The sequence below is a fragment of the Alnus glutinosa genome, chromosome 1 (genome assembly GCF_958979055.1).
Source record: "Alnus glutinosa chromosome 1, dhAlnGlut1.1, whole genome shotgun sequence".
Taxonomy (NCBI): domain Eukaryota; kingdom Viridiplantae; phylum Streptophyta; class Magnoliopsida; order Fagales; family Betulaceae; genus Alnus; species Alnus glutinosa.
The window spans coordinates 37,598,175-37,622,648 of NC_084886.1; the positions used below are offsets into that span (position 1 = coordinate 37,598,175).

The window sequence follows — 24,474 nt, forward strand, 5'->3', positions numbered from 1 at the left end:
GGATATGTCCTCACATGCCCCATTAAAGGACAGTTCATTTCATCGTTCACATTTTTCCAATTTTTAAAACCTCTCACTGTAAATGCATTTGATCCTAGACAGCCTATCGATTCCTTAGCAAAAACGTAACATGGATGACAAAAGATGGCATCCTTTGATTTTGAATACTCAAACCAACTTGGGTATGTCTGGAACCAATAAGCTTGAAATCAACGACAATAATTATCCAGTCCTGAAGCTGGATATTCTGTAGCTTTAAAAATAAGTTGACGTAAGCCAAACTAAGATAAACAAGTCGCATTTCATCTTGTAAGTTTACAGGAAATTCTCATATTTGCGGACGTTTTCCTGGATCACATTCCAAAGAGGTGGCATCAGTTTCTTCATGATGGATTCTCGGACATTTAAAAAACCGCTCATCGGTCACTGAAGCATTAAGATCCGTTGCTAACGGTCTATTTAAAAGTGTATCACTATCAACCTCTGAATGACTCGCATCTTTTTTCTTAAATAATGAAAATCGATTGTTTTTTATCTGCTCATATTTTTCTAGGCTGTAAGAAAATTTATAGATTAATAAATTAATCGAAAAAAAAACCTAGAAATATCAGATCTTTATTAGAATTTTTTACTTATAATGGTTTTTTTTTAGCATTAACAATCGAAAAAAAAAACAATGAATAATTAACCAAATCAAACCTATCAAATTAGGAAAAAAAAATCAATAATCAAAGTAAGTTAGTAATTATTACAAATCTTAATCTAATCAAAATAGCAAACATAAAAGAATATAAATTACTTGACAAATAAATTATGCACAGTTAATAGGGTCTAAGAAAAATGAGTATCTTTCAGTGAATCAATGTTATATTGAGCTTGAGGGATTTCTTGAAAACAAGTCAAAGACAACTCAAAATCCACTCAATCACTCAAAGCCTCCATAATCCATGGTCCTTTCAGAATCCACTTAAAGCTTCAATTGAGACTATTGAGTCAATTCCTTCCCCCACCCCACGGTCCCACGCCCTGACGTCCCTCATCTTTTCAATTTTTTATTTTATTTTATTTTAAAAAAGATAAACCATGTTTGGTCCTCTTCCTAATCTTCTTCAGACTTCGAATATTGAGTCATACCCTTATCTTCTTATTTCTCTCTTCAACCTCACGCCTTCCCTCCCGCTGTTTGCGCCTCAGTTCTTTCTTCAATCTTCATTGTCTATTTGTCTTCTACCTTATGGCTCACGCCATCTCAAATAAATCACAGAATCAAACACATACTACACAATAACACAATGAACACTCGGTCGGATTTTTCTTTTAGAAAAACCTAAAATTTCAAAGCAAAGTCATATTGGAGATTTAGAATTTATAGAAAAGTAAGAGCATGTAACTCACAATAATGAGTGTTGACAAGTGGTGGTGGTGGTGCGTGGACCGGTGGACAAACGGTCGACGGTGGATGCACAGCCAGATCTCAATCTCTCAGACTCAGTATTTTCAAGCTTTGCATTTTTTTTTCTTTTTTCTTGTGGTTGAATGATAGGGTGAGATTGAGTCGGTGAGGGAAATTTGAGAGTTGTTGTAATTTGTAAAGTAAATTTTGCCCCATTTTTTCCTTGTGTAGTGTGATTTTTTGATTGATATTAAGTTGCCGTGTTGGAGATGATCTACTGACTCCAATTTTTCTTTTCTTTTTTTATCTGCTGCATTTGCTTTTTCTTTTTCTTTCTAGTTTTCTTATCTGTTGCGTGTTTACTCTTATGCTTCTTGTTGGCGCCCATATATTGAAGACACACAGTCAAATGCCTACTAAGTGTTGAGGTGGAACTTGAGCTGGAAGCAGCAAACAACCTTTTACACCACATACGTTGCATTTTTTTATTTTTATTTTTTATATATCAATTTCAACAATAACAAATTCATTCCAAACAATTGAAGTCTTCCACCTATCATTCATTTCATACTCCTTCCCAGGATCTTCATCTCCAAGAGGACCCATTGTTGGGGTTTGATCTCTTACATTTTCACTACCATCAACTCTAAGTACAGGGGCAGCAATTGTCGCATCATCACCAAAGCCGGAGGTTTTATCAATTATGCCAGCTTAACTTGTATTCTCCATAACTATTATAAGTTCCAAAATAACTAAGAATGGGTGCTAAGTAAACAAACTACATATTACTCTAACAAAAATTAAGTTTTAACATGAAAGATTTTTAACAAACAAATAACATAATTTTAAAATAAGAGATTAAAACACAACTTAAACAGAATGTTGAATTCATATAACAAAAAAAATTAGGTTTAGAACAAAAGAGATAAAAAAACAAAATACCCTTACAAAAAACCAGGTTTGGAACAAATAGATTAAAAATGGAGAAAACTTCACTTATTATAACCCCTAATCTTTCACCAGTTTTGTAATTAAGTACTTAAACTTTAAAAAGTATCAATTTAGGGTATCTATCTTTCATTTTTTTTTTTTCAATTTGAACCATCCGTATAATTTTTCGTTAAATCATGTCAAAATACCCAAAATTGATTCCAATATTTATCACTTAATTGAGATTATATAAGTCACATTGTCATAGCTGCATATATTCATGCATACATTAAGAAACTATATATTGTATTGGTATGAATTTGTATACTTAGGTGATATTATATGCCTATAATATTATATTTATGAGTATGAATCATATCAAATCATTATCTATGATATATAATAAATAATTAAATATGATAATTATGAATCATATTTATCTTAACTCATAAATATAAAATGATAATACTTAGATCATATGGTATACATACTATCATATGATCCGACAATTTATATGATATTAGATCTTAGATCATGTGATCTAACAATAATACTTATATCATATATATGATTATATTCATATGATATAATGATTAAATGACAAAACGTTATATCATATGATTATATGGCACGATGTTAAATTATACGATCATATGATCTAAATTCGAGTGATGATATTTATGATAATACTTAATTAAATATATGAATCACATTGTCATTATTATATATATTCATACATACATTAAAGAACTATATATTATATTCGTATGAAATTATATACTTGTGTGACATGATGTGATTATAATATTATACTTATAACTTTTGAATTATATCATATGATATAAGATTATCTATAATACATAAGAAGTATGATAACTATATATCATATTTATCCTAACTCATAAGTATCCAATTATAATACTTAAATGAGATCATACGAGCTAAATGTTATCATATGATCTCACAATTCACATGATCTTAGATCATGCAGTTTAATGATTCCTAAGTATCTAATAATAATACTTAAGTTATATAGTCATATTTATGCAATAAATATAATTATATAATGATTAAATGAGGTAATATAAATATAAATATTAAATAACCCATGTGTGTGTGTGTGTGTGATTGAGCTAATAAGTCAAGTGAGCGAGTCAAGTCAAGCTTTAAATAAGCTAGGATCGCAAACCCTAAATGAGTCAGGCGAGTTAGGTCTAGCATTAAATAAGCTAGGCTCGTGAGTCCCTATCGAGCGAATCGAGTATGTATCACTTATTAATAAAGTGTGTTTGTATAGTATTGAGCTCGAGTTCAGGTCAAGTTTTCTGAACGTGTATCGAGTGGGTTGTTGGACGGACTTGTTTATTTACGGCCCTAAACATGTCACATAACATAAGTCAAAAGTTTGAAATTCCACTACGGAATATATATTTTTTAGTTTGAAGCATCCCTAGGATTTGATGTGACTATATTATTACTTGATGTACAAGAAGTGAAAAATTGCATGTACGTGGACTAATTTAGATAGAAACCCAAACATGGTTAAAAAAATTTTTTTTGGATAAATGCAAAATCAATTCCTAAAAATTTACCAATTTGCAAATAGTTTTTTAGGGTATAAAAAATGGCTTCAATTGCCGGTGATAAGCAAAAATAACAAATAACTTTCTGCTCCTAACTTCTATTTAAAACTTTGAAAAAATGTGTCAATCCATTATGTTAGCACTAGTAATAAAATGAAAAATGTCTCGTATAATAAAAAAATATAAAATATAAAAAATGAGAAAATACACATATCCCCTCTAACTATCAAACAATTTGCAATGTCTCCCAAACTTTCAATCGAAGCAATATCCCCCACAAACTACCAAAAAATATGGTAAAGACCCACGATTGTTGCTGTGGGTCACTAAATTTTTTAAAATGTTTTTATTTTTATTTTTTATAAGAGTATTTTTGTTATTTTTGGTACATAAATGACATATAGCAAGTTTTTGATAGTTTAGGGAAGAGAGACATTGTTTCAATTGAAAATTTGTGGAGGAGACATTACAAATTGTTTGATAATTTAAGAGGAGTATGTGTATTTTTCTAATAAAAAAAAAAGGAAAAAAAATATAATATGAATATAAAAAACATAAAAGACCCCCGATCCAGATGTGACATGTGTCATTTTATTATTGGTGTTGACAGTTTTCAGCAAAATTTCAAATGAGTTGATAATAAAGAGTTATTTGTTATTTGTACTTGTCCCTAGGTGTTTTAAGCAATTTTTATATCCTAAGTAGCTATTTGCAAATCGGTAAATATTTTATGAACTAATTTTGCATTTATATTGGCTGTACAAGCGATTGCGGTTAGCGGTTATAGCAAACCGCAGTTGTCTAAGGCAGTTTCAACAATCGCAACCGCTTCGCTTAGGCGGTTGATAACCGCTTTTACATGCGGACTTTTGTGCTAGTTTTTGGGCTTATTTTTATTATTATTATTATTATTATTTAAAAAAATAATAATAAGAACTTGTCAAATAAGTAATCGAACATATTGTATCCATTGAAAAAGGTACTTAAACAATATATACCAAGAAAAGTGTAAAGAATTTTATATCCATATACATAAATGAACTTGAAAAAAAAATGATATAAGGTGCATAACAAGCTTACTAATTCAAATACCTATTTGGCCGATGAGATTTCCATCAAACCTCATTAATTTGTTACCTTTAAGATGAACTATAGGACATTAGAAAAAAATCGAGTAAGGCACCAAAATCTTAGATTCAAAGGCTCAAAGGTAGTGATTTGAACTTTTTGCAGATTTTAAGATATTGATAAAGCTTAATAAATTGTGATCCCAAGTATAATATTTGTTTGATATTAAAGAGAATAAAAATTTGAGAGGGGATGGAATATTTTTTTTTAAATAAAATTAAATATATCACTTTGTGTATCGAAGTTATCTTTTATATTAAATATATAATATAAATATTTATATTATTTATATATAAAGATAGACGGTTAGCAGTTATTTATAATCGCCTTTAAAAGCGGTTATGCGGGTAGCGGTTATAGAATGATTATAATTGCTATGTGTATATAGGCCTAATTTATATATATATATATATAAGAAAAGAAAGTAAAACCGTAAAAACATACTCGAACCAAAGGTTTACCTCGAACCAAAGCCCACCAAGCATGCTCAAGAGGTGCGCACCCTAGGGTCCGGGCCCGTGCTCATAACTCCCGAGCCATGTGGGCGGGAAACCACATTTCCCCAATGTTGGCGGGAAAATCCCCAAATTCTTTCCCAAACCCCACCCCCCCTCCCAAACAACGCCTTCGAACCGCACATCACACTGTCCAATCAAACGGGTATAAATACCCCTAACCTCCCATTTCGGTCTCATTTTAGTTTGGAGTGGGCTTCCAAATTAAAAGCCGGTTTCTCTCTCTCACACACTCGCACAAATACACTCACGCGCACACAAAACCCTCGATCCGAGAGAAACCGAACCATGGCGAAGCCATCGAAGCGACAGGCGTCGTCCGATGAGGCCCTATCCAACAGCTCCAATTCGTCGGAGGAGGAGGAGCAGGTCAACGAGCAGATCGAAGACGAGGAGGACGAGGAGGAGCTCGAGGCCGTGGCTCGCTCGGCCGCTTCCGACGAAGACGACGACAACTCGCCCGTCTCCCAGGACGCCGCTGAAGCCGATGAGGAGGACGAGGTAAATTTACGATCAAGTCCTCGAGGAAGCGTGTGCATGTCGTGGCTTTCCTTTCCTTTTGTTGGATCTGCTGGTGTGGTTGTCTCTGTTCGCTAGGGTTTCTTTGCGGAATTTGCTGCGCTAGGGTTTGGTTGGTCTAGGGCTTGGTTAAGTGTGCCTCCTGTTTGGTTCCCCAGAAAAGACGTGGAAAATCAAAGTAAATTAGGGTTAATTTAACTTTTGGCGTATTGAATGCGCGGACTAAGCAAAATTGAAGTATAATGCTTACACGAGCTTAGGTGTTGTCGCATTGGGTCCCAACTCCCAAATGATGAAAAATCGAAGGCTTCAACGATTCGTTGATCTCTTGGCTATTGAATTGTTTGATGATCAGTTTCTATAACTCTTGAGTAGCTCAATATGGTTGATACGTAGCAATTTCGAACTTGCTTGGTTCTTTGTTCTCAATTGGGCATTTTCAGTGTCGTAAAACATTTCATGTGTAAAACTTTATCTTCCCCCATTTACTTTTGGCACTACTTGCAGGATGGAAATAATGTGTCCAATGCCGAAATAAGCAAGCGTGAAAGGGCCAGACTCAAAGAAATGCAGAAATTGAAGAGACAAAAGATTCAGGAAATACTGGACGTCCAAAATGCTGCAATTGAAGCTGATATGGTGTGTGCATCATATGGAGGACTTGTATTGCTTTGTGTTATTTATTCTCCATTGAATATGATGGGGGGGTTTGTTGACTTTTATTTTAATTGCAGAACAATAGGGGGCAGGGGCGCTTGAAGTATCTCCTGCAGCAAACAGAGTTGTTTGCACACTTTGCCAAAGGTGATCAATCTGCATCTTTAAAGAAGACAAAGGGAAGGTATAGCTCATTCTCTCTTTAGAAAACATCATAAATATTGATTTGATCCAATGTTCCCAGGGAATATGCTCTCTTTAGAAAACATCATAAATGTTGCTTTGTTCCAATGTCCCCAGGGACTCTTTTACTACTCTCTCATTTGGTTGATTCTTAGTTTGTGGTACAATCTCTCCTGTCCAAGAATTAGTTCTGCTCGCCATACAAGTGTTCTCATGTTTGGCATTGTTTTAGCTCTTCTTGCTGCCGAAACAGCCCTTTTAGCTGATTAGGTTGAATTTTGATTTTGTACATGTAAGAACTTTCTACAAGCATGGCCAGTTGAGGATATAAGCCTCAAATTTTGGTAAGTGGAACCAGTTTTATGGAAGTTTGACTAGAATAAAATGACAGCTAGTTTTTGGTGGGATAATTGTCTTTCACGTAAGTGTCATTTGTATTTCAAATTATATTTAGATAAAATGTTTTAAAGCCCAACACATTATTGTCTCTATGCTATTGCTTTCTTTCATTTTACAGAAAAATGTGACCTTATACATTTGGGAGTAGCCCTTTCAAATCTAGGAGAAATGTTGCCATCAACATGGAAACTAAAGGATCTTGCTTGTCACTCAAGATGAAAGTAATGCTTTTGCATTTGGAGCAATGATTTGATTAAGGAGTTATGAGTGGCATGCATGATATAATAGGCTCATATATTTGTGTAATGCCTTTGTATGTTATCTAGGTACAAAACATCTAGGTGGAGACATTTAATTTGGTTAAGAGTCTGCTTTGTTATACATTAAAGTTTTAAATTTCCTTTAATGATGGCCTTTTTGATTTTATATTGTAGGGGTCGCCATGCGTCAAAAATAACTGAAGAGGAAGAAGATGAAGAATGTCTTAAGGAGGAAGAGGATGGTTTGTCTGGGACAGGAACAACACGGCTTGTTACTCAACCCTCTTGTATGTGCTCTCTGTCTGTTGGTTTCTATTTATCTATATGCTTCAATGATCCTTGTTAGGATTGTCTTCAATTGTTGTGATTATGCACTCTTTATTTCATATTTTGGGAAATATTGTTACAGGTGCGTGATTCAACTGCTTTTGATGTAAAATGTTTGTATTTTCCTTTTTCCTAATCCATTGCTTCGCCAAAATTTCTGATTTTGGTACATTGTTTTCTTTTGTTCTTGTCCAATTCTTTCATTTCAATGAGTACTACATTTGGATTATATGTAGCTCTTAGTGGCTGGAAGTGTGATTGACTAGTCTTATGTTTATTTATTTATTTGGTTTAATTTTTTGCTCAAGGGACCTTCATCCCCCAGCACAAGGTGACAATTGATTTATTTTTTGCTAAAAATAATATGTATTTCTCCACAAATTTTCTCCCATTCTCATTGGCTTTTATCAGCCATGTCCTAGTTTGAGATTTTTTTTTGCTGGATTTTTTTTTTGGATTTATTTGTCAGTCAAAAGGATGTCTCCTGTTCATGATGATATTTTTTCAGTTCCATGCAGTTCAAATTTGGAGTGCTGATTTTTATTTATCTATTTTTGTTTTTCTTCAGGTATTCAGGGGAAGATGAGGGATTACCAACTTGCTGGGTTAAACTGGCTTATACGACTATATGAGAATGGTATAAATGGAATCCTTGCAGATGAAATGGTATGCATTTTAGAATTGACGCATATGTACTCGACTGCATCATTGGATAATGTACTTTTGAGTCTTGGTCTTTGATGATGTGTTGTGTCAAAATGATAATTGTATGATTACCTTCCCATGTACAAATGACCTGGGATGGCTTGGTTTTGATATAACACAGTGATAAGTTGTTGGTTTTTCCATCCAGGGGCTTGGTAAAACATTGCAAACCATCTCTTTATTGGGCTATTTGCAAGAGTTCAGAGGAATTACTGGCCCTCATATGGTAGTTGCTCCAAAATCTACTCTTGGAAACTGGATGAATGAAATCCGACGTTTCTGCCCAATTCTGCGTGCTGTAAAGTTTCTTGGAAATCCTGATGAAAGGGTGAGTCATTTCTGCTCTCTTGAATGAGTACACTTTAGTTAGCAGATTATCTTTTTCCTCAATAATTTGTCATTTTCTTATTTGTGCAGAGGCATATACGAGAGAATTTACTGGTTGCTGGCAAGTTTGATGTCTGTGTCACAAGTTTTGAAATGGCAATTAAAGAGAAGACCAGCTTACGTCGCTTTAGCTGGCGCTATATTATCATTGATGAAGCCCATCGGATTAAGAATGAGAATTCCCTCCTTTCAAAAACAATGAGGCTCTATAATACCAATTATCGCCTTCTTATCACTGGCACACCACTTCAGGTATGAATTAACTTTCATTGGTGTGGTTACTTGCGTATGTGCCATTTTAGAAAATGTGGACCCATGTGGACCCATGTGCACTTAACTTGTTGGTTGTCTTTGAAAATAAACAGGCTTGTTGTTGGTAGTGATGCAGACTTCAGACAATTGTTCATTGATCACTTTATAAATACAATATATTCTACCTGAAATTATGCTAAAGGTTAACATTACATCAAGTACATAATTTACAGCCCTGTCTGGTGGCAGGATTATCTTTTGCAGTCATCTTTAGATCTAGATGGTTAATCATTGTCATTTTGTATCTTTGTGTTGAGCTTTGTCCTACATATATGCCTGAACTGGGTCCCGGAAGGGCCGTATATATTTAATATCCTGAATTTTAGTTGCTTTCAATATATGTTAATGTTGGGAGTTATTGTTCTGTTTCTTTCTGGGACATTATATGTTGTTATCTAATGGGTCACTAATTTCTTTAATTTAAATGTAATGTTGTTTTCTCATTGTGCAGAACAATCTCCATGAACTTTGGTCCCTTCTCAATTTTCTTCTGCCGGAGATATTTAGTTCTGCAGAAACTTTTGACGAGTGGTTCCAAATTTCTGGTGAAAATGATCAGCAGGAAGTTGTCCAGCAGCTTCATAAGGTAGGTCGAAGAGCCTCTCAATGGGAGCAATAATGTATTCTATCTTATGCTCTCCTCTCTCTCTCTCTCTTTGAAACATACTTTATCTTTTAAGCTGACAAAATAGCCTTTTCTTGGCGTTTAAAAGGTCCTCCGTCCTTTTCTCCTCCGAAGGTTGAAGTCAGATGTTGAAAAAGGGTTACCTCCAAAGAAGGAAACAATTCTTAAAGTGGGCATGTCACAGATGCAGAAACACTTTTACAGGGCTTTACTGCAGAAAGATCTTGAAGTTGTTAATGCTGGTGGAGAACGTAAGCGTCTTTTGAATATAGCAATGCAGCTGCGTAAATGCTGTAATCATCCATACCTTTTTCAAGGTGCTGAACCTGGTCCTCCTTATACTACAGGAGAGCATCTTACTACAAATGCTGGTATGCTCTAAATTCTACACGATATTGAGTTTATAGGGTGGTTCCCAATTGACATGATCAAACCTAATCCACAAACAATTTTGATTTTCAGGTAAAATGGTTCTGTTGGATAAGTTGCTTCCAAAACTAAAAGAACGTGATTCTAGGGTCCTGATATTTTCACAGGTCAGTTTTGAAATTTCTGTTAGTTATTGATTTGGTTGTTTTTTGTTGCAGCAGATTCCTGATTGGTAATTGATGCTTATGCATGCAATGTTATATGTGATGCCATGTATTTGTAATTTTTTGTCTCTGATTCTGTGATTGGTATTGGTTTTTATAATTCAGATGACAAGGCTGCTGGACATTCTTGAAGATTATTTAATGTTTCGTGGATACAAATATTGTCGGATTGATGGGAATACTGGTGGAGAAGATCGTGATGCTTCCATTGATGCTTTTAATAAGCCAGGGAGTGAGAAATTTGTTTTCTTACTATCAACTAGAGCTGGAGGCCTTGGAATTAATCTTGCTACGGCAGATGTTGTCATTCTTTATGACAGTGACTGGTGAGCATCTTTTTTATATTCTTTGTTGGAGTTGCTATTATGGTGATGGCAAGTATGTGTTTCTTTTCTGTAACTTCTTTGGCTGTTTTGGTGATGCTTGGGGTTTCATAGGAATCCACAAGTTGATTTGCAAGCACAGGACCGTGCTCACAGGATTGGTCAAAAGAAAGAAGTTCAAGTTTTCCGGTTCTGCACGGAGGTCTCGATTTCAATTTTTTTTATTGACATATTTGAAGCTGAGCTATAACTTTTATACACCATTTTTCTCATTGTAAATGATTCATGGAACAGTATACTATTGAGGAAAAAGTGATTGAGAGGGCTTATAAAAAGCTTGCACTTGATGCTTTGGTGATTCAGCAAGGACGATTAGCAGAGCAAAAGAGTAAGCAGTTTCAATATTAGAAGATTTTTCTCATAAAAGTGTCTTGTCTTGTGTTTTTTGTTGTGTGTGTGTGTGTGTTTTTTTTTTGTTTTTTTTTTCTTCTTTTTTAAACAAAGATAAAAGTCTGCACCAATAATATATATTGGTACTTTTTATTTTTCTCATGCAGCTGTTAATAAAGATGAGCTACTTCAGATGGTGAGGTTTGGTGCTGAAATGGTTTTCAGTTCCAAGGATAGTACAATTACAGATGAGGACATTGACAGAATTATTGCAAAAGGAGAAGAGGCGACTGCTGAGCTTGATGCCAAGATGAAGAAATTTACAGAAGACGCTATCAAATTTAAAATGGATGACAGTATGTATATTTTTATCTAGGGTTCTTGCCCATAAATAAATTGTATTATGTTTTGTTTCTGCACTAGTTAAACGATTTTAAAATGTAAATGCTGATATTGATGTGGTTTTCTGCAGCTGCTGAATTGTATGATTTTGATGACGAGAAGGTAAGGGCAATTCTTTAATGTTTTGTTCTCCAACCTGTATAGGCTGTTCATTTGTACTTTGCCTTTAAGGCTAGCAACTTACTGAGCTCTCATGGTTTTTTTTGTGGTGAAGGACGAGAACAAGGTTGACTTCAAGAAACTTGTTAGCGATAACTGGATTGAACCGCCCAAGAGAGAGCGGAAGCGGAAGTAATAGCATATCTTGATTTTATAATCTAAATGATGCATTTATGTTTTTCCATCATTATATGAAGCAAGATTTTCTTTTTGTCCCCTCTAGTTACTCTGAATCTGAATACTTTAAGCAAACAATGCGCCAAGGTGGTCCGGCAAAACCGAGAGAGCCTCGAATTCCTCGGATGCCTCAATTGTAAGCCCCTCTTGAAACTTGTTGCATCGGAAACTGGGGTTGGGTTCTCACCTGCAACGAATATCTGTTTGTTTATTATTTTCTTCTGCTGACAGACATGATTTCCAGTTCTTTAACACACAAAGGCTAAGTGAGCTGTATGAAAAGGAAGTGCGTTATCTGATGGTGGGTATTGTTGCGCTCCTGCAAATATGCCTTCTGCTTTTGTCAAAACCTAGTCCTTACAAATTTGGTTGAAAGTTTATTACTTATATAATTCATTTATAATTTGTCTATACTTTCAGCAAACACATCAAAAGAATCAGTTGAAAGACACAATAGATGTGGATGAACCTGAAGGTAATTGAGTATCTTTCTTCCACGTGAATTGCATCACTTTCCTGACTTTCTTTTATTAAATCCTTCTCTAACTGAGTATTGAACATTTAGAGGTGGGAGATCCATTAACTGCTGAAGAGCTGGAAGAGAAAGAACGGCTATTAGAAGAGGTAAGTTCATATGTTATGGAAAAAGTATATTTTGGATTACTCTCTCTAAACTTGACTATTGGTGAATTTCAGGGGTTTTCTTCATGGAGTAGAAGAGATTTCAATACTTTCATTAGGGCTTGTGAGAAGTATGGCCGAAATGACATCAAAAGTATTGCTTCTGAGATGGAAGGGAAATCGGAGGAGGAAGTTGAAAGATATGCAAAAGTTTTTAAAGAAAGATACAAAGAGTTAAATGGTGAGTAATATCCAATGCTACACCATTGTTACTTCAGTGAAAATAGATTCCTGCATATCTTTTTCTTTTTTTAAAACTAATGTATCAGCGTTTTGGACCTGGGTTCACATTATATTTTTTGGTGGCTCCAGGCCCCCAGTACATCTCATGTTTATTTTTGCAAATGATATGTGAACGGTTGGAAGAACTTGTGTTGATTGGTTTAGCTGGATTTAAACTTCAGTTATCAAGGAAATATCAACTGCATTAGTGTCTGGTTTGAGTGCAGAACCATTTGGTTGGTTCAGCTTCTGGAGTTGGTTTTCATTGGGTTTAACGGTTGTTTTTGCAATTTGGTTAGGTTCTTAGAAAAAGTGATTGATAGTGTAAACTATTAACTGTCAGCTATAGCTTTCATATGATTTTATAAGAAATGTTGCTTATCAAAAAAAAAATAAAATGATTTTATAAGAAATGTTGTAGAATTATATCTAATAAGTGAGTCAAAATATGATTCTTCCAGATTATGATAGGATCATTAAGAATATCGAAAGAGGGGAAGCTAGAATTTCTCGCAAAGATGAGATCATGAAAGCTATTGGGAAGAAGTTGGACCGGTACAAGAATCCATGGCTGGAACTTAAGATTCAGTATGGTCAGAACAAAGGGAAGTTGTACAATGAAGAATGTGATCGATTCATGGTGTGTTTCTTTCACTAATGGGAAGTTTGGCGTGTATGTGGGATATCCAAATACCCAATGTAATTCTTGCTTGCTACACAATTTGCAGATATGCATGGTTCACAAACTCGGGTATGGGAACTGGGATGAGTTGAAGGCAGCATTTCGTACTTCACCCTTGTTTCGTTTTGATTGGTTTGTAAAGTCTCGCACAACTCAAGAACTTGCGAGGAGGTGTGATACCCTAATTCGGTTGGTGGAGAAGGAAAATCAAGAGTATGACGAGAGGGAGAGACAAGCCCGTAAAGAGAAGAAGCTTGCCAAGGTTCAGTTTGATACTTAAAAACTTTTGAAATCACCACCATGCATTCTTCGTATCTGTCTGTGTCACACATCGGCTTCACCCACCTCACTCGTGCATTTGTTCATTTGAATTTGCAATTTGTGTGATCAAGCCAGTCTTGATCCATCCAAATTGCTACATCTTGTACTAATTTGACAATGCATATTTCAGAGCATGACACCATCAAAGCGTGCTCTGGCTAGGCAGACGGAGAGCCCCATTTCTATAAAGAAGCGGAAGCAATTAACCATGGACGACTATGTGAGTTCGGTATGTTGCTGTCCCCACTTTATTGCTTAGTATGTAATGATGATTTGGCTTTCTTTTCATGTGATGGGTACTGGCTACAGATTTACTGAAGCTAAGTATTGTCTTGGTGCAGGGAAAGCGGAGGAAATGATACTGAAATTTAAAATTATGATTAACTTTTTGTTTTTTGCGTTTTCATTTTGGTGTAGTAGAGTAGAGTATTATGGCAAGGAGTGGCTCTAGTTTGCAAGCTAGAGTTTGTTATATCCCCTTATTTTTGAGATCTGTGTTCGACAGAATCCATTACGTCATCAATGGATTTGGTAGTGTATTAGATTAAGAAATAGTTTTTTGGGAATTTGTATAAAATGAATATAGGAGGCATCTCCTAAATTACTCTTGATTGTAGTTAGAATATATTGTATTAACTGGATCAAGGCAGAGGCACCCAAGGCCTAGTCTTATTTTCCTCTTTACGGTGTGTACAATGTTGGTATTTTAGTAGTTTCTGTTGGTATTGGAGCCTAAACAAAGGCCGCCACATATATGCTTTGATTGATTTTATGGTCAAAATTGCTTTATCTGCTTTGTTAGTTAATGACCCGGTGATAATACCGAAAATAATGAACTCATTGATGATGAGCATGTTTAGGAGGACGAGTAATATTATGTTTAACGTGACTTTTAAAATTATTATTAAATTAAAATTTAATAGGATGGTCTGTAGCATTACCACGAGAAGGAAATGTTGATGGTTTCTACTAGAAGCGGTTGCTGCCTTACTGGTTCCCCTTGTGCCCTTCCTAGCGTGGAGATGGGGCTGACTGGAAGTTGGAACCTTTGGGGTTGGCATCTTGTTTTTGTGAGTTGGATTTAAATTATTACGATCACTTGCCAAAATTCAAATAGAATTATGAACGGAGGTCAGTCTTCTTCCAATCGTTTTCAGCGACTTTGTACTTGCTTGGCCTCGTCCCTCGAAGTTGCGTGACTGCCAATGGGTTTTGCTGCATTTTTTCACCCGGATGCTATAACAAGGTCATTTCAAGACTCGAAACATTTGTTATTATCATGGGCTCCAAGTGTCTTCCAGGACATTCCTATATATATATATATATATATATATATAACATAGCAGCAACTAGTTTTCTTCTCTAAAATACTTGGAAATCAACGAAGCAGGTGACTGAAAGAAGTGGATTCGGAATGGTGGGAGGGCTTGTATATGATTTACCTAGCTATTTGAGGGGAAATGGAGACATTGTGCATATTACGGATCTATGACTGACATAATATGATATGATATGAGAGAGAGAGAGAGAGAGAGAGAGAGAGAGAGACATTACATTGGGAAGAAAATGATATGATCAAACCTTTCTGTATAAACCGAAAACATAACTCAGGAATTCATATACGAGACTGTATGAAAGTACAAGATGTAGACACCCACACCAAACCCACCGAGTTTATCCACAGTACAGACTATATTTGGGGGGCAAAAATTAGATATCTTCACAGCTCTCTGTAACATAAACTTCTGAAATTCCTAAATACATAGATGAACATGTTGCAGACAACATTCTAAAGAGGGATTACCTGTAAATGCCCCAAATCACATAGTTACCCCTCCCCTGATCCATTTTAACTGTGATTCCCATCACCACATAATTGATGCATTCAGTTTCTGTACTCAACAAGAAGAATGATATAAAACAAACAACAGTCAAGGTTGGATACAACCCCCCCCCCCCCCCCCCCCCAATTTCCTGGCTGGACACCCAAGACAGTAAAAAGGATGCTTCATCTTGCACATTCTCTCCTCTTTCTTTATACAACATTTCTTCCCTAGAAGACTCGTGTAAAATGTCCAACATTGGACATTTTACTGCCTTTACTCATTTGTAGCATCGAAACTACCCATCGCATTTGCCCGCTTCTTCTCTCTCCAATTCTCACCCCATACTTTTGCCTCTGCCACGGCACGCTCTCGTTCTAAATCACGATTCCTTGGGGTTTCCCTCGCTCTCCCAGTACTTACAGGGCTATCCCTCTGAGATTCATGCTGCTCTAACTCATCCACACCCAATTTTCTCCCAGAACCACCACCCGTTTCAATCCTGGCTAATGCTGCACTACCACTTGATTCCCTTGCATCTCTCTTTCTGAAATCAGGTGAATTTTTATAAGTAGAAGGGGAACCATTCCACCCACCACGTCCAGGCTGATCTGGGCTATCCAGCCCATCTCCCAAACTTCTTCGTTCGTCCCTGTTCCTAGGAGTGGATGGACCAACTCTGTTATTTTGAGAAGCAGCAGCATTTGGGTCATAGGTTTGGGAGGCTAAATATGTGAGAGCCGTCACAACATCACCAATTAAAGGCCTAGTAGCAGCTTGTTCCTGCAAACACATAGCTGCAACTGCAAGTGCTTGGTAAAGTCCTCGCATTGGATAACGGCCCTGCAGTAGTGGATCGGCCATTTTGGGAAATTTCCTACGATCCTTGAATAGCGGTCGTGCCTACAAATACCACATACCAAATAATTTTAATTAATTTCTTAAGAAAAATAAAGAAAGAGACAACTTGCTTAATGTCAATCCGAAAAATTATCATCAATGCAATCAAAAGAACTCTCCATGTTGACAGGAAGAAATTCTTACCCATGCAACAAGATTATGCTCTCCAGGAGCTCGGGTATTATCAATTGCCTTGCGCCCTGTTATAAGTTCAAGAAAGACAACTCCAAAACTATAGACATCAGATTTCAGAGTGAGTTGTCCTGTCATGGCATATTCGGGAGCACAATAACCATATGTTCCCATGACACGTGTGGACACATGAGTCTTATCACCAACAGGACCCAGTTTTGCAAGCCCAAAATCTGATAGCTTAGGATGAAAGACCTCATCAAGAAGGATGTTGGATGATTTTAAGTCTCTGTATATCACAGGAGGATTAGCTTTATCATGCAAATATTCCAACCCCTTGGCTGCACCTGCTGCGATCTTCATCCTCGTATTCCAGTCAAGTGGCTTCTTGTCCTGTGGAAGATCTGAAAACAAATTGGAAAAAAGAGTAATCAGGATGGATGCAGAAATTTCAGATATGAATTTTGAATTTAAGCCCGCCATATCAGTATTCAAAGAAAGTGGAAGTGAAATTTAGATGCCGAATCTAATGGAGCTCTCAACATTTCGGCATGTTCAAGTATCCATAAAAAGTGGTCCAACGATTAAATAAATTAATGGGACTTAAAGAGACAAAACAATAGAATAACATTCAACATTGGTGACACAAGCTACACCAATAACTGAATCTCAAATATTTGACTGTTATTAGTGGAACAAAGGCATTACAACTCAAGTCTCCAGGTATTCAGAATATGTCAAGTACATGCTAATTCCCCCACCCCCTTTCTCTCTCTCACCTAGGAATTGTTTAGATTTAATTTCACGTCTTAAGTTTTGAAGCAAAGACACTGGAGTGGATTTGTAATTGTCTCCTTTCAATTTGATCATTTATACCCTCACCAGGAAATACACTTTCCCATTAGTTGATCCTGCAAATCACCAAATAAGAGTGACCCAATTCATCAATGAATTGTTTCATATGTGATGTTGTGTTAGAATTTGTAAATATTCAGGTGAGCTTAATAGCAAGTTATTGACCTTCACAAAGCCTCTCCTTTGCTCCAGAATTGCTCTAGCATCTATAAAGGAATCATAATCTTATACATGACAAAGACCAGCAGTTATCAGATTATCAGGTGGAGAGTTCCAAAGTACTAAATATATTATTGAAAAAGGCTTTATATAATATAAGGCTTTATTTCTTGTATACTTGCAGACAAATACATATGTGTGCGTGTATGTATATGCCATAGAGGGTGTGCTCAAGCCTTTTTTAAAAACATTTAAAACCCAGAACCCCCACCAAAAAGCTCAAATTTCTGCAGATGAACAAAAATTAACTCCAAGCTTTTAAAAAAGAAGAAAAGTAAAAGCAACTATTTTATCCCCTTTTTGTTTTATGAGGCGTCTTATACACAACTACTAGGTGTTGACATGAAGCCTTTTGTCTTAAAGCTCCAACTACAACCATTTATAATTGAATCCTTGGCAAGCATGTCCTTTTCTGGGATTTTTTAGCCTAGCTCTTGTCCTTCTGACACCAATGTAAATCCAATCTCTTTTCACTGTGAACCCCTGATACCTTCCTTACATGGTAGCACCTTAGAACTTCTCACAAATGCTTTCATTTCTAATACTACCGTTCCCTTTCCCTAGAATTTCACTCATCAGTTTATTATCTTGTTTTGGCTACAATATTTCTGGACGATTACTCACTATCCAAGATCCCATACCATAACAAATCACTGGCAATATAGCCCTGAAATCCAAGTCAAAGTATCTCCTCTTTCATTTTGATGATGTGATGGTTAGGTTAGCAATCTCCAGGCAAACCGGGATGGATGACTGATATAAATATGAGATACTGTCTTTTATACTACAGTAGCTGAATATGATGAGTGTTTGGGAACCTAGCCCCACGACAAACTAGTCAAAGAATGCACAAAGGAAGTCATGTAGCTTCGTATTAAAATTAAACAGAAGAATCAAAACTCAGGTTTTTAAAGCACAAGTACTTGGAAAAGAAGTTCCAAAGACCAGGTTACAAATCAGATATTGAGTAATACCCAAAACAGCTGGAAGATACTACCTTTTCTAGGAGAACTAAGAAAGTTAGTTTACAGAGGAATAAATGAATAGATAAATATTCCATACTTTCCAAAATGGAAACTAGAAGAAGAGCTTTCCTTGAGAGGACAGCAAATATGCAACAGAAGTGCAAGTTTTGTTCAGCTTCTTCTGAAACAATACGTGCAAAGAGGCCATAACACCATCAATTGAGTAAAAGAAGGTCCTTAGTAACAGCAGCCAAGTTGAAGCAGTTGTTACAAACAGGAGAATTATGTTCTTTATGAAAAATATGCAGCTGAATCCAAATAATATAAAGAAGAAAACATATGCTATGTATAAGGAATTGTTCCATAAACAACCACAAGACTGAATTCAGCTGGTCTATAAAATCTAAAAATGATGAAAACTAGATGCAGCCGAAACCAAGCATCTACTAGTACAATGATCTCATACAAGAGCTATCAACTTACAGGCTCAGAATATCTAACCAAAGTTTTTGTGTGGCATCCCCTTCAACTTGACATTAAGCTGCTTTTGCACCTCTGATAAATGATATCAACAACAATCTTGAACCCAATATTATTATTTCTATCTGAATGCCACACCAGTTCTGGTCAATCACATCAACATGAACCATAACTTAAGGTTCTTTTAGAAAAACCTTCTGCACTGCTTCTTGCTTATACTTCTAGTTGATTGCTTTGACATCAATTACCAAGTTAACCTAACACATAGTGGAAAAAACTCCCTGCATGCTTTCAACCCTCCAATTAATGCTACTAACAAAACTGTGCCCCATATTTATTCTGCTAAGAGCATGGGGGAGGGGGGAAGAGTAGGGGGGGTGGAACTTACCAAAATATTTAGACAAATCCAGTGCAAATTCTACTACCTCAAAGTTGAAATCAGACAAATTACTATATTTGATGGAAAATAATAGTCTACAACATACGGAAGTTACCATGTAAGCTTCTTGCTTTGGAGATTCAACTACAATTACTACTAGTCAGTCAGAGCTAACCACTACCACACTACTTGTAGTAGCCAAATTTGATTACTATCACCACTGCACCGAAATCAACTACTGCAGCTGCTGTTAATAGTAACCCAGTACTACCATTGCTATGTCGGATTCAACTACTGCTGCTGCTACAACTACAGTAGAGGTAAGAGTAAATCTCCTGATTATGCTAACAAATTCGACTAACAATCTTTCTATCAGTGCTTCTACAATGATTACCAAATTATACCAGCCCAAGGCCAGTATAAGTCAAAATCAACTACTATTGCCACTATTAGGTCTGTAGTTGTATGGAAATTTCAACTACTATAAATTTTCAATCAGAATATTAAATTCCAATGCCTCAACAACTCTTATCATTCCAAATTCAATCTTATTTCCTTTCATGGCCTTTAGAATATTCTTCAGAAAAAAAACTTGAGCACTCAAAGCAATTGGCACTTTTGTTATTCAATCAAAGAATATCTGAAAGAGACTCTCTTAGTGTTCTCTCCAATAAGACAACGGTGCTCAACACTCATATTTTTTAATTAATTTATGTTTTTGATCCATTGCAGGCTGACGGGCCTGCAGTCTACAGAAGGGGAGGTAGCCCTCTCCCATCTTTGAAATCTCCCTTCCTGGTGTGGGCAGGAATTCCCTTCTTTTTTGGCTGTTCTGTCTCAATCTACTGTTCCCAAGAACAATAGATATATGCATCACAATACATCCCCAAAAAGTTGACATCTTTTTGATAAATAATCGAGATATCATTAAAAGAGTAAGGTGTTCTTGGGTACACAAAAAGTATACAAGAGAAGCCACCTAGCTAGTAGAAGCAAAAAGAACAAGAAAATTATGATAACTAATCACCAAATGAGAAACAAAAGCAGTTGTTCAAAAATACAAGGTGTTAAAAAATAAAGACTTAATCTCCTCCAAAGTCCTCTCGCGGTCTTCAAAACTTCTATCATTTGTTTTCCTCCATAGATATCACAAATGGCACGAAGGCACTATCTTTCACACAGCAGCACTCTGAGTGCTACTGGCAGTCCACCGACAAGCATACAAGTCGATTACTCATCTAGGCATAACCCAAAACAGCCCAAAACGACTGAAGAAAACATTCCCAATGGCACAAGACACTGTCTGGGGAAAATCATCTGCAGTCCCCTTCCCTCTCTTATGTAGAGTTGGGATGAGAAACAAAAGGAGAAAACATCATTAAGGGAAGAGAGATCATTTTAGTGCAGGTGACATGGTGACCGCAGAATTTTAAAAGTAGTTCAGTCTAATGCTACCGAAAAACTAGAGTAGAGGTTTAGGTTTGGAATCATAGCCATCTGTTATACCGACTACCACGATTATCATTACCTTGCGATTCCATTTTTTTTTTTAGGTGATTCTGTGGTATAATCCCACCACAAAATACATGCAAAATTGGGGGGGGGGGGGGGGGGGGGGAGGGAGGGGAGGGAGAGGAGAGGAGAGAATTATCACTAACAGTTCAACCAAAACTGAATTGACTCACGAACCTGTTAATGAGGGATTCTCAACTAAAAATAATAAGTCAAACATTTTAAAATGGTTAAGGTAGATAACTTCAATAACTTTAATCATGAACCATTTGGTGATCCAACATCTAGCTTAGCGGACACAAAAAATATATAAATAACAGTCAAACATATAATTCAGTTAAACCAACCTTTATCAACATTCCTATCTCCTATTGAAGCATAAATGACAAGCAATCCACTAAAAGACCACCAGTTCTGTTAATACTAGAGTACTGTCCATCCTACAACTTTTTTTTTTTTTTTTTTTTATAAGTAATCGAGTCATCCTACAACTGACATAACAATTAATTCTCTGATAAAAATAAAGCTCATGAGCTGTTCTTTATCCCAGCAGCTCATGAATAATTGTTGACTTGCCTCGAGGAATAATTCATTTGAAAAGCTACTACCTCTTTGCACTTTCAAGTCATCCATGTATACATACAAAATACAGGCACAAACGCAACATATATGGAGCAAATACTTCAAAATAACAAAAATACTGAGGTTTTCACTTCTCTTGTACATACTGAGTTTCAACAAAACCGCTAATTAATATTTGTTCTACTCTACCCAACAGTCTTCCTATGACAAGAAACTCCAAAGATAATAGCAAGGCTATATGATTGGTTTGGGAAAAATAACATGCCACAACCAAGTATAAGCTAAAACAAGTAGGTGTATAAAACGAGACACTATAATTGCATTATGTTCAAAAGGTTCTGCAAGTTATATTATGGTCACAAAAAGAATGGAATCTAACCATGCAAATGATCCTCCAATGATCCCAATGGCATAAACTCATAAACAAGGAGGCGTTGGTCTCCGTCGGCGCAATAACCGATCAAATTGACAAGGTTTGGGTGGTGTAAGAGGCTAAGCATGAGAACCTCCACTAAAAATTCTCGATTTCCTTGAAGACCATTCCTATCAAGCTGTTTCACAGCAACTACCTGCAAAAGTAAATTAACATCAAACAGGAGATTATCAAAGACGTTATGAGACATGATTGAGCAAATTAGCTGTTAAGGAATGAATTTGTTTTACTGGAGGCATGAGTAAGTGATTAACGCTCTTTGACAGTATTATACCGCAGATGGCACCTAGAAGGACAAAATATAGAACAATGTAGTAGAAGTTTCTACGTCAAATAAGATCCAGCATCTAACATATTGGATATGTTATTATAGGCCATGCATTGAACATGCTTATAGATGTGGTAGATGGCATCAATTTTTTAATTGATAAAAAATTACCTGTCCTGTGCTCTCCAACCGACCTTTATAAACACGTCCAAACCCTCCTTCACCCAGTAAACATTCTGGCCTGAAGTTTTTTGTTGCTGCTGCAAGTTCTTTAAATGTAAATGTTTGTGCAGCAATATGTGCTGTTTGTCCATCTTTTGGAACGACGGGTTCCTTTTTAGGATCTGAACCACTCCGGGATTTTGATTTCTCTAAAGAATAAGTGAATTAGATACCATACAGCGCGTAGGAAGAATTGAGAAGAAAACCAAATTTAAGCTAGAAAAGGAAATTAAAGATACACAGATGACATGTTGGTAAAATTGTGCAACATAATTTAAAAAACCAAAGGGCATGAATTCATGAAAACAATATCTGGAGGGACCTATATGTTTCTACATTGCAGTTTAATTGCAAATACTTCAGGAAACTATTAATATCACTCATGATTCATGAATGCCAAATCACATAGCATTACACACTATTGTTGGATATTCTATTCAGGCTGAGTAATCCATGCTTGTACAGTGTCAAAGAAAAGCGGTTGTAACCGTGGAATTCCCAATAAATTTGTCAAATTGAAGCTTAGCATTCCATTTAATATTGCATTGATACATTCTTTGCAGAATCACAAAGCATTTCAGTCAAAGCTTTTCAAATTTTAATTTTTTGCAGGAAATTTAAAAACTTCAAGTCGAGAAGCACTTACTAGCTTCAGTGTCTGTCTTACATTTGACAATTATGAATCAGCAGAAACTGTTAAAAGAGAAAGCGAAATTATTGGAACTCTCAGAACTGAGACAAGATCTCCAAACGTGTTCTTGATACTACTCCATAAATATAAAATTCAAACAATAAATACAAAAGGCAAACCCTATGACGAGCAATTCATCATTTAACTGTAATAGTGAAACCATAAGAACACAAAATTTACCAAGCCAGCAAAACCAGACTTAACAACCACAGATGCATCAGATCAAAGTGACAAAGAATTCTAGAAACAACCCATCATCAAAACATTCAAACAAAACCCAAAAAACAAAAAATTCAACACAGTCAAAGCATACCAGTAATCGAACAAACCAAAAAAAAAGAAAAGAAAAATAAAGTAGACACAATTACTCCCCAAAAAAAAATTCAAAGACAGAAATTTACCCGAACTAACTCTGATCACATGGTGCGACTGACCAGCTGAGCCTTCTTTAACTGAATCCTTCTTGGCCACTTCCTTCACACCACTCCCCTCCTTGTTGGATGATCCAAAACAAGGAAAACACCCACCCATATCAAATCCGAACAAATCAAAGCCACACCCACAACCCCAACAAAGGATACCTCATATAACACAGACAAACACACTCAAAAACTCTTTGCATATCACTCTTCCATCTTTCTCACACCGAAAACCCATCTCAGAAATTCAACCAGATCACTCTCTCTCTCTCTCGCTATCTCACTCTCTCTCTCTCTCTCTCTCTCGGATTTTCAGTGGCCATCAAAGGGAAAGATCGAGACCACCATGTCCGACAAGCAGATCACCAAATCGAAGAAACTGATGTGGTGTAAGAGAAGGTAAAGAAAGAGCAAAAAATAAGGAAAAGTATATAATTAAATAAACAAAATCATTAACGAAATAAAAGCGAGAGTCTTGGGCTCCCGAGGGTTAAAAGTGAAATTAACATATAATTATTTGGTAATTAATATTTTAGGAGGTAAATTGTTATACGTAATAATAATATCATGGAATTATAGAATTATAGGAAGATGCCATCAACACTTTTGGTTGCTTTTTAACTCTTTACCCCTCGGAATTTGAGGAAATTACGGTCGGAGAGATGTAAAAATCATCATCACGGTCGGAAAGTGGGTCCCACTTAAGGGATGTGCTTCCACC

General features: G+C 36.0%; 2 protein-coding genes across 2 annotated transcripts; one reads left to right on the top strand and one right to left on the bottom strand.

Annotated features, from left to right (window-relative positions):
* The first annotated feature begins 5,715 nt into the window (after positions 1 to 5,715).
* On the top strand, positions 5,716 to 14,603 carry LOC133880067 (ISWI chromatin-remodeling complex ATPase CHR11). Its single transcript, XM_062318946.1, has 25 exons — positions 5,716 to 6,050; positions 6,576 to 6,707; positions 6,803 to 6,909; positions 7,742 to 7,854; positions 8,463 to 8,560; positions 8,748 to 8,927; positions 9,017 to 9,238; positions 9,750 to 9,884; positions 10,012 to 10,294; positions 10,386 to 10,459; positions 10,622 to 10,842; positions 10,954 to 11,041; positions 11,134 to 11,227; positions 11,397 to 11,585; positions 11,702 to 11,733; positions 11,846 to 11,922; positions 12,014 to 12,103; positions 12,199 to 12,268; positions 12,388 to 12,442; positions 12,533 to 12,591; positions 12,664 to 12,829; positions 13,332 to 13,510; positions 13,599 to 13,814; positions 14,004 to 14,102; positions 14,215 to 14,603. The coding sequence occupies exons 1-25, from the start codon at positions 5,838 to 5,840 to the stop codon at positions 14,230 to 14,232; spliced, it is 3,210 nt and encodes a 1,069-aa protein (XP_062174930.1). The 5' UTR covers positions 5,716 to 5,837; the 3' UTR covers positions 14,233 to 14,603.
* An 842-nt stretch (positions 14,604 to 15,445) lies between these two features.
* Positions 15,446 to 24,178, bottom strand: LOC133880076 (serine/threonine-protein kinase PBL27). Its single transcript, XM_062318959.1, has 5 exons — positions 23,736 to 24,178; positions 22,593 to 22,792; positions 22,100 to 22,289; positions 16,741 to 17,132; positions 15,446 to 16,599 (listed from the first exon to the last, which is right to left on the bottom strand). The coding sequence occupies exons 1-5, from the start codon at positions 23,863 to 23,865 to the stop codon at positions 15,973 to 15,975; spliced, it is 1,539 nt and encodes a 512-aa protein (XP_062174943.1). The 5' UTR covers positions 23,866 to 24,178; the 3' UTR covers positions 15,446 to 15,972.
* Between the last annotated feature and the right edge of the window lie 296 nt (positions 24,179 to 24,474).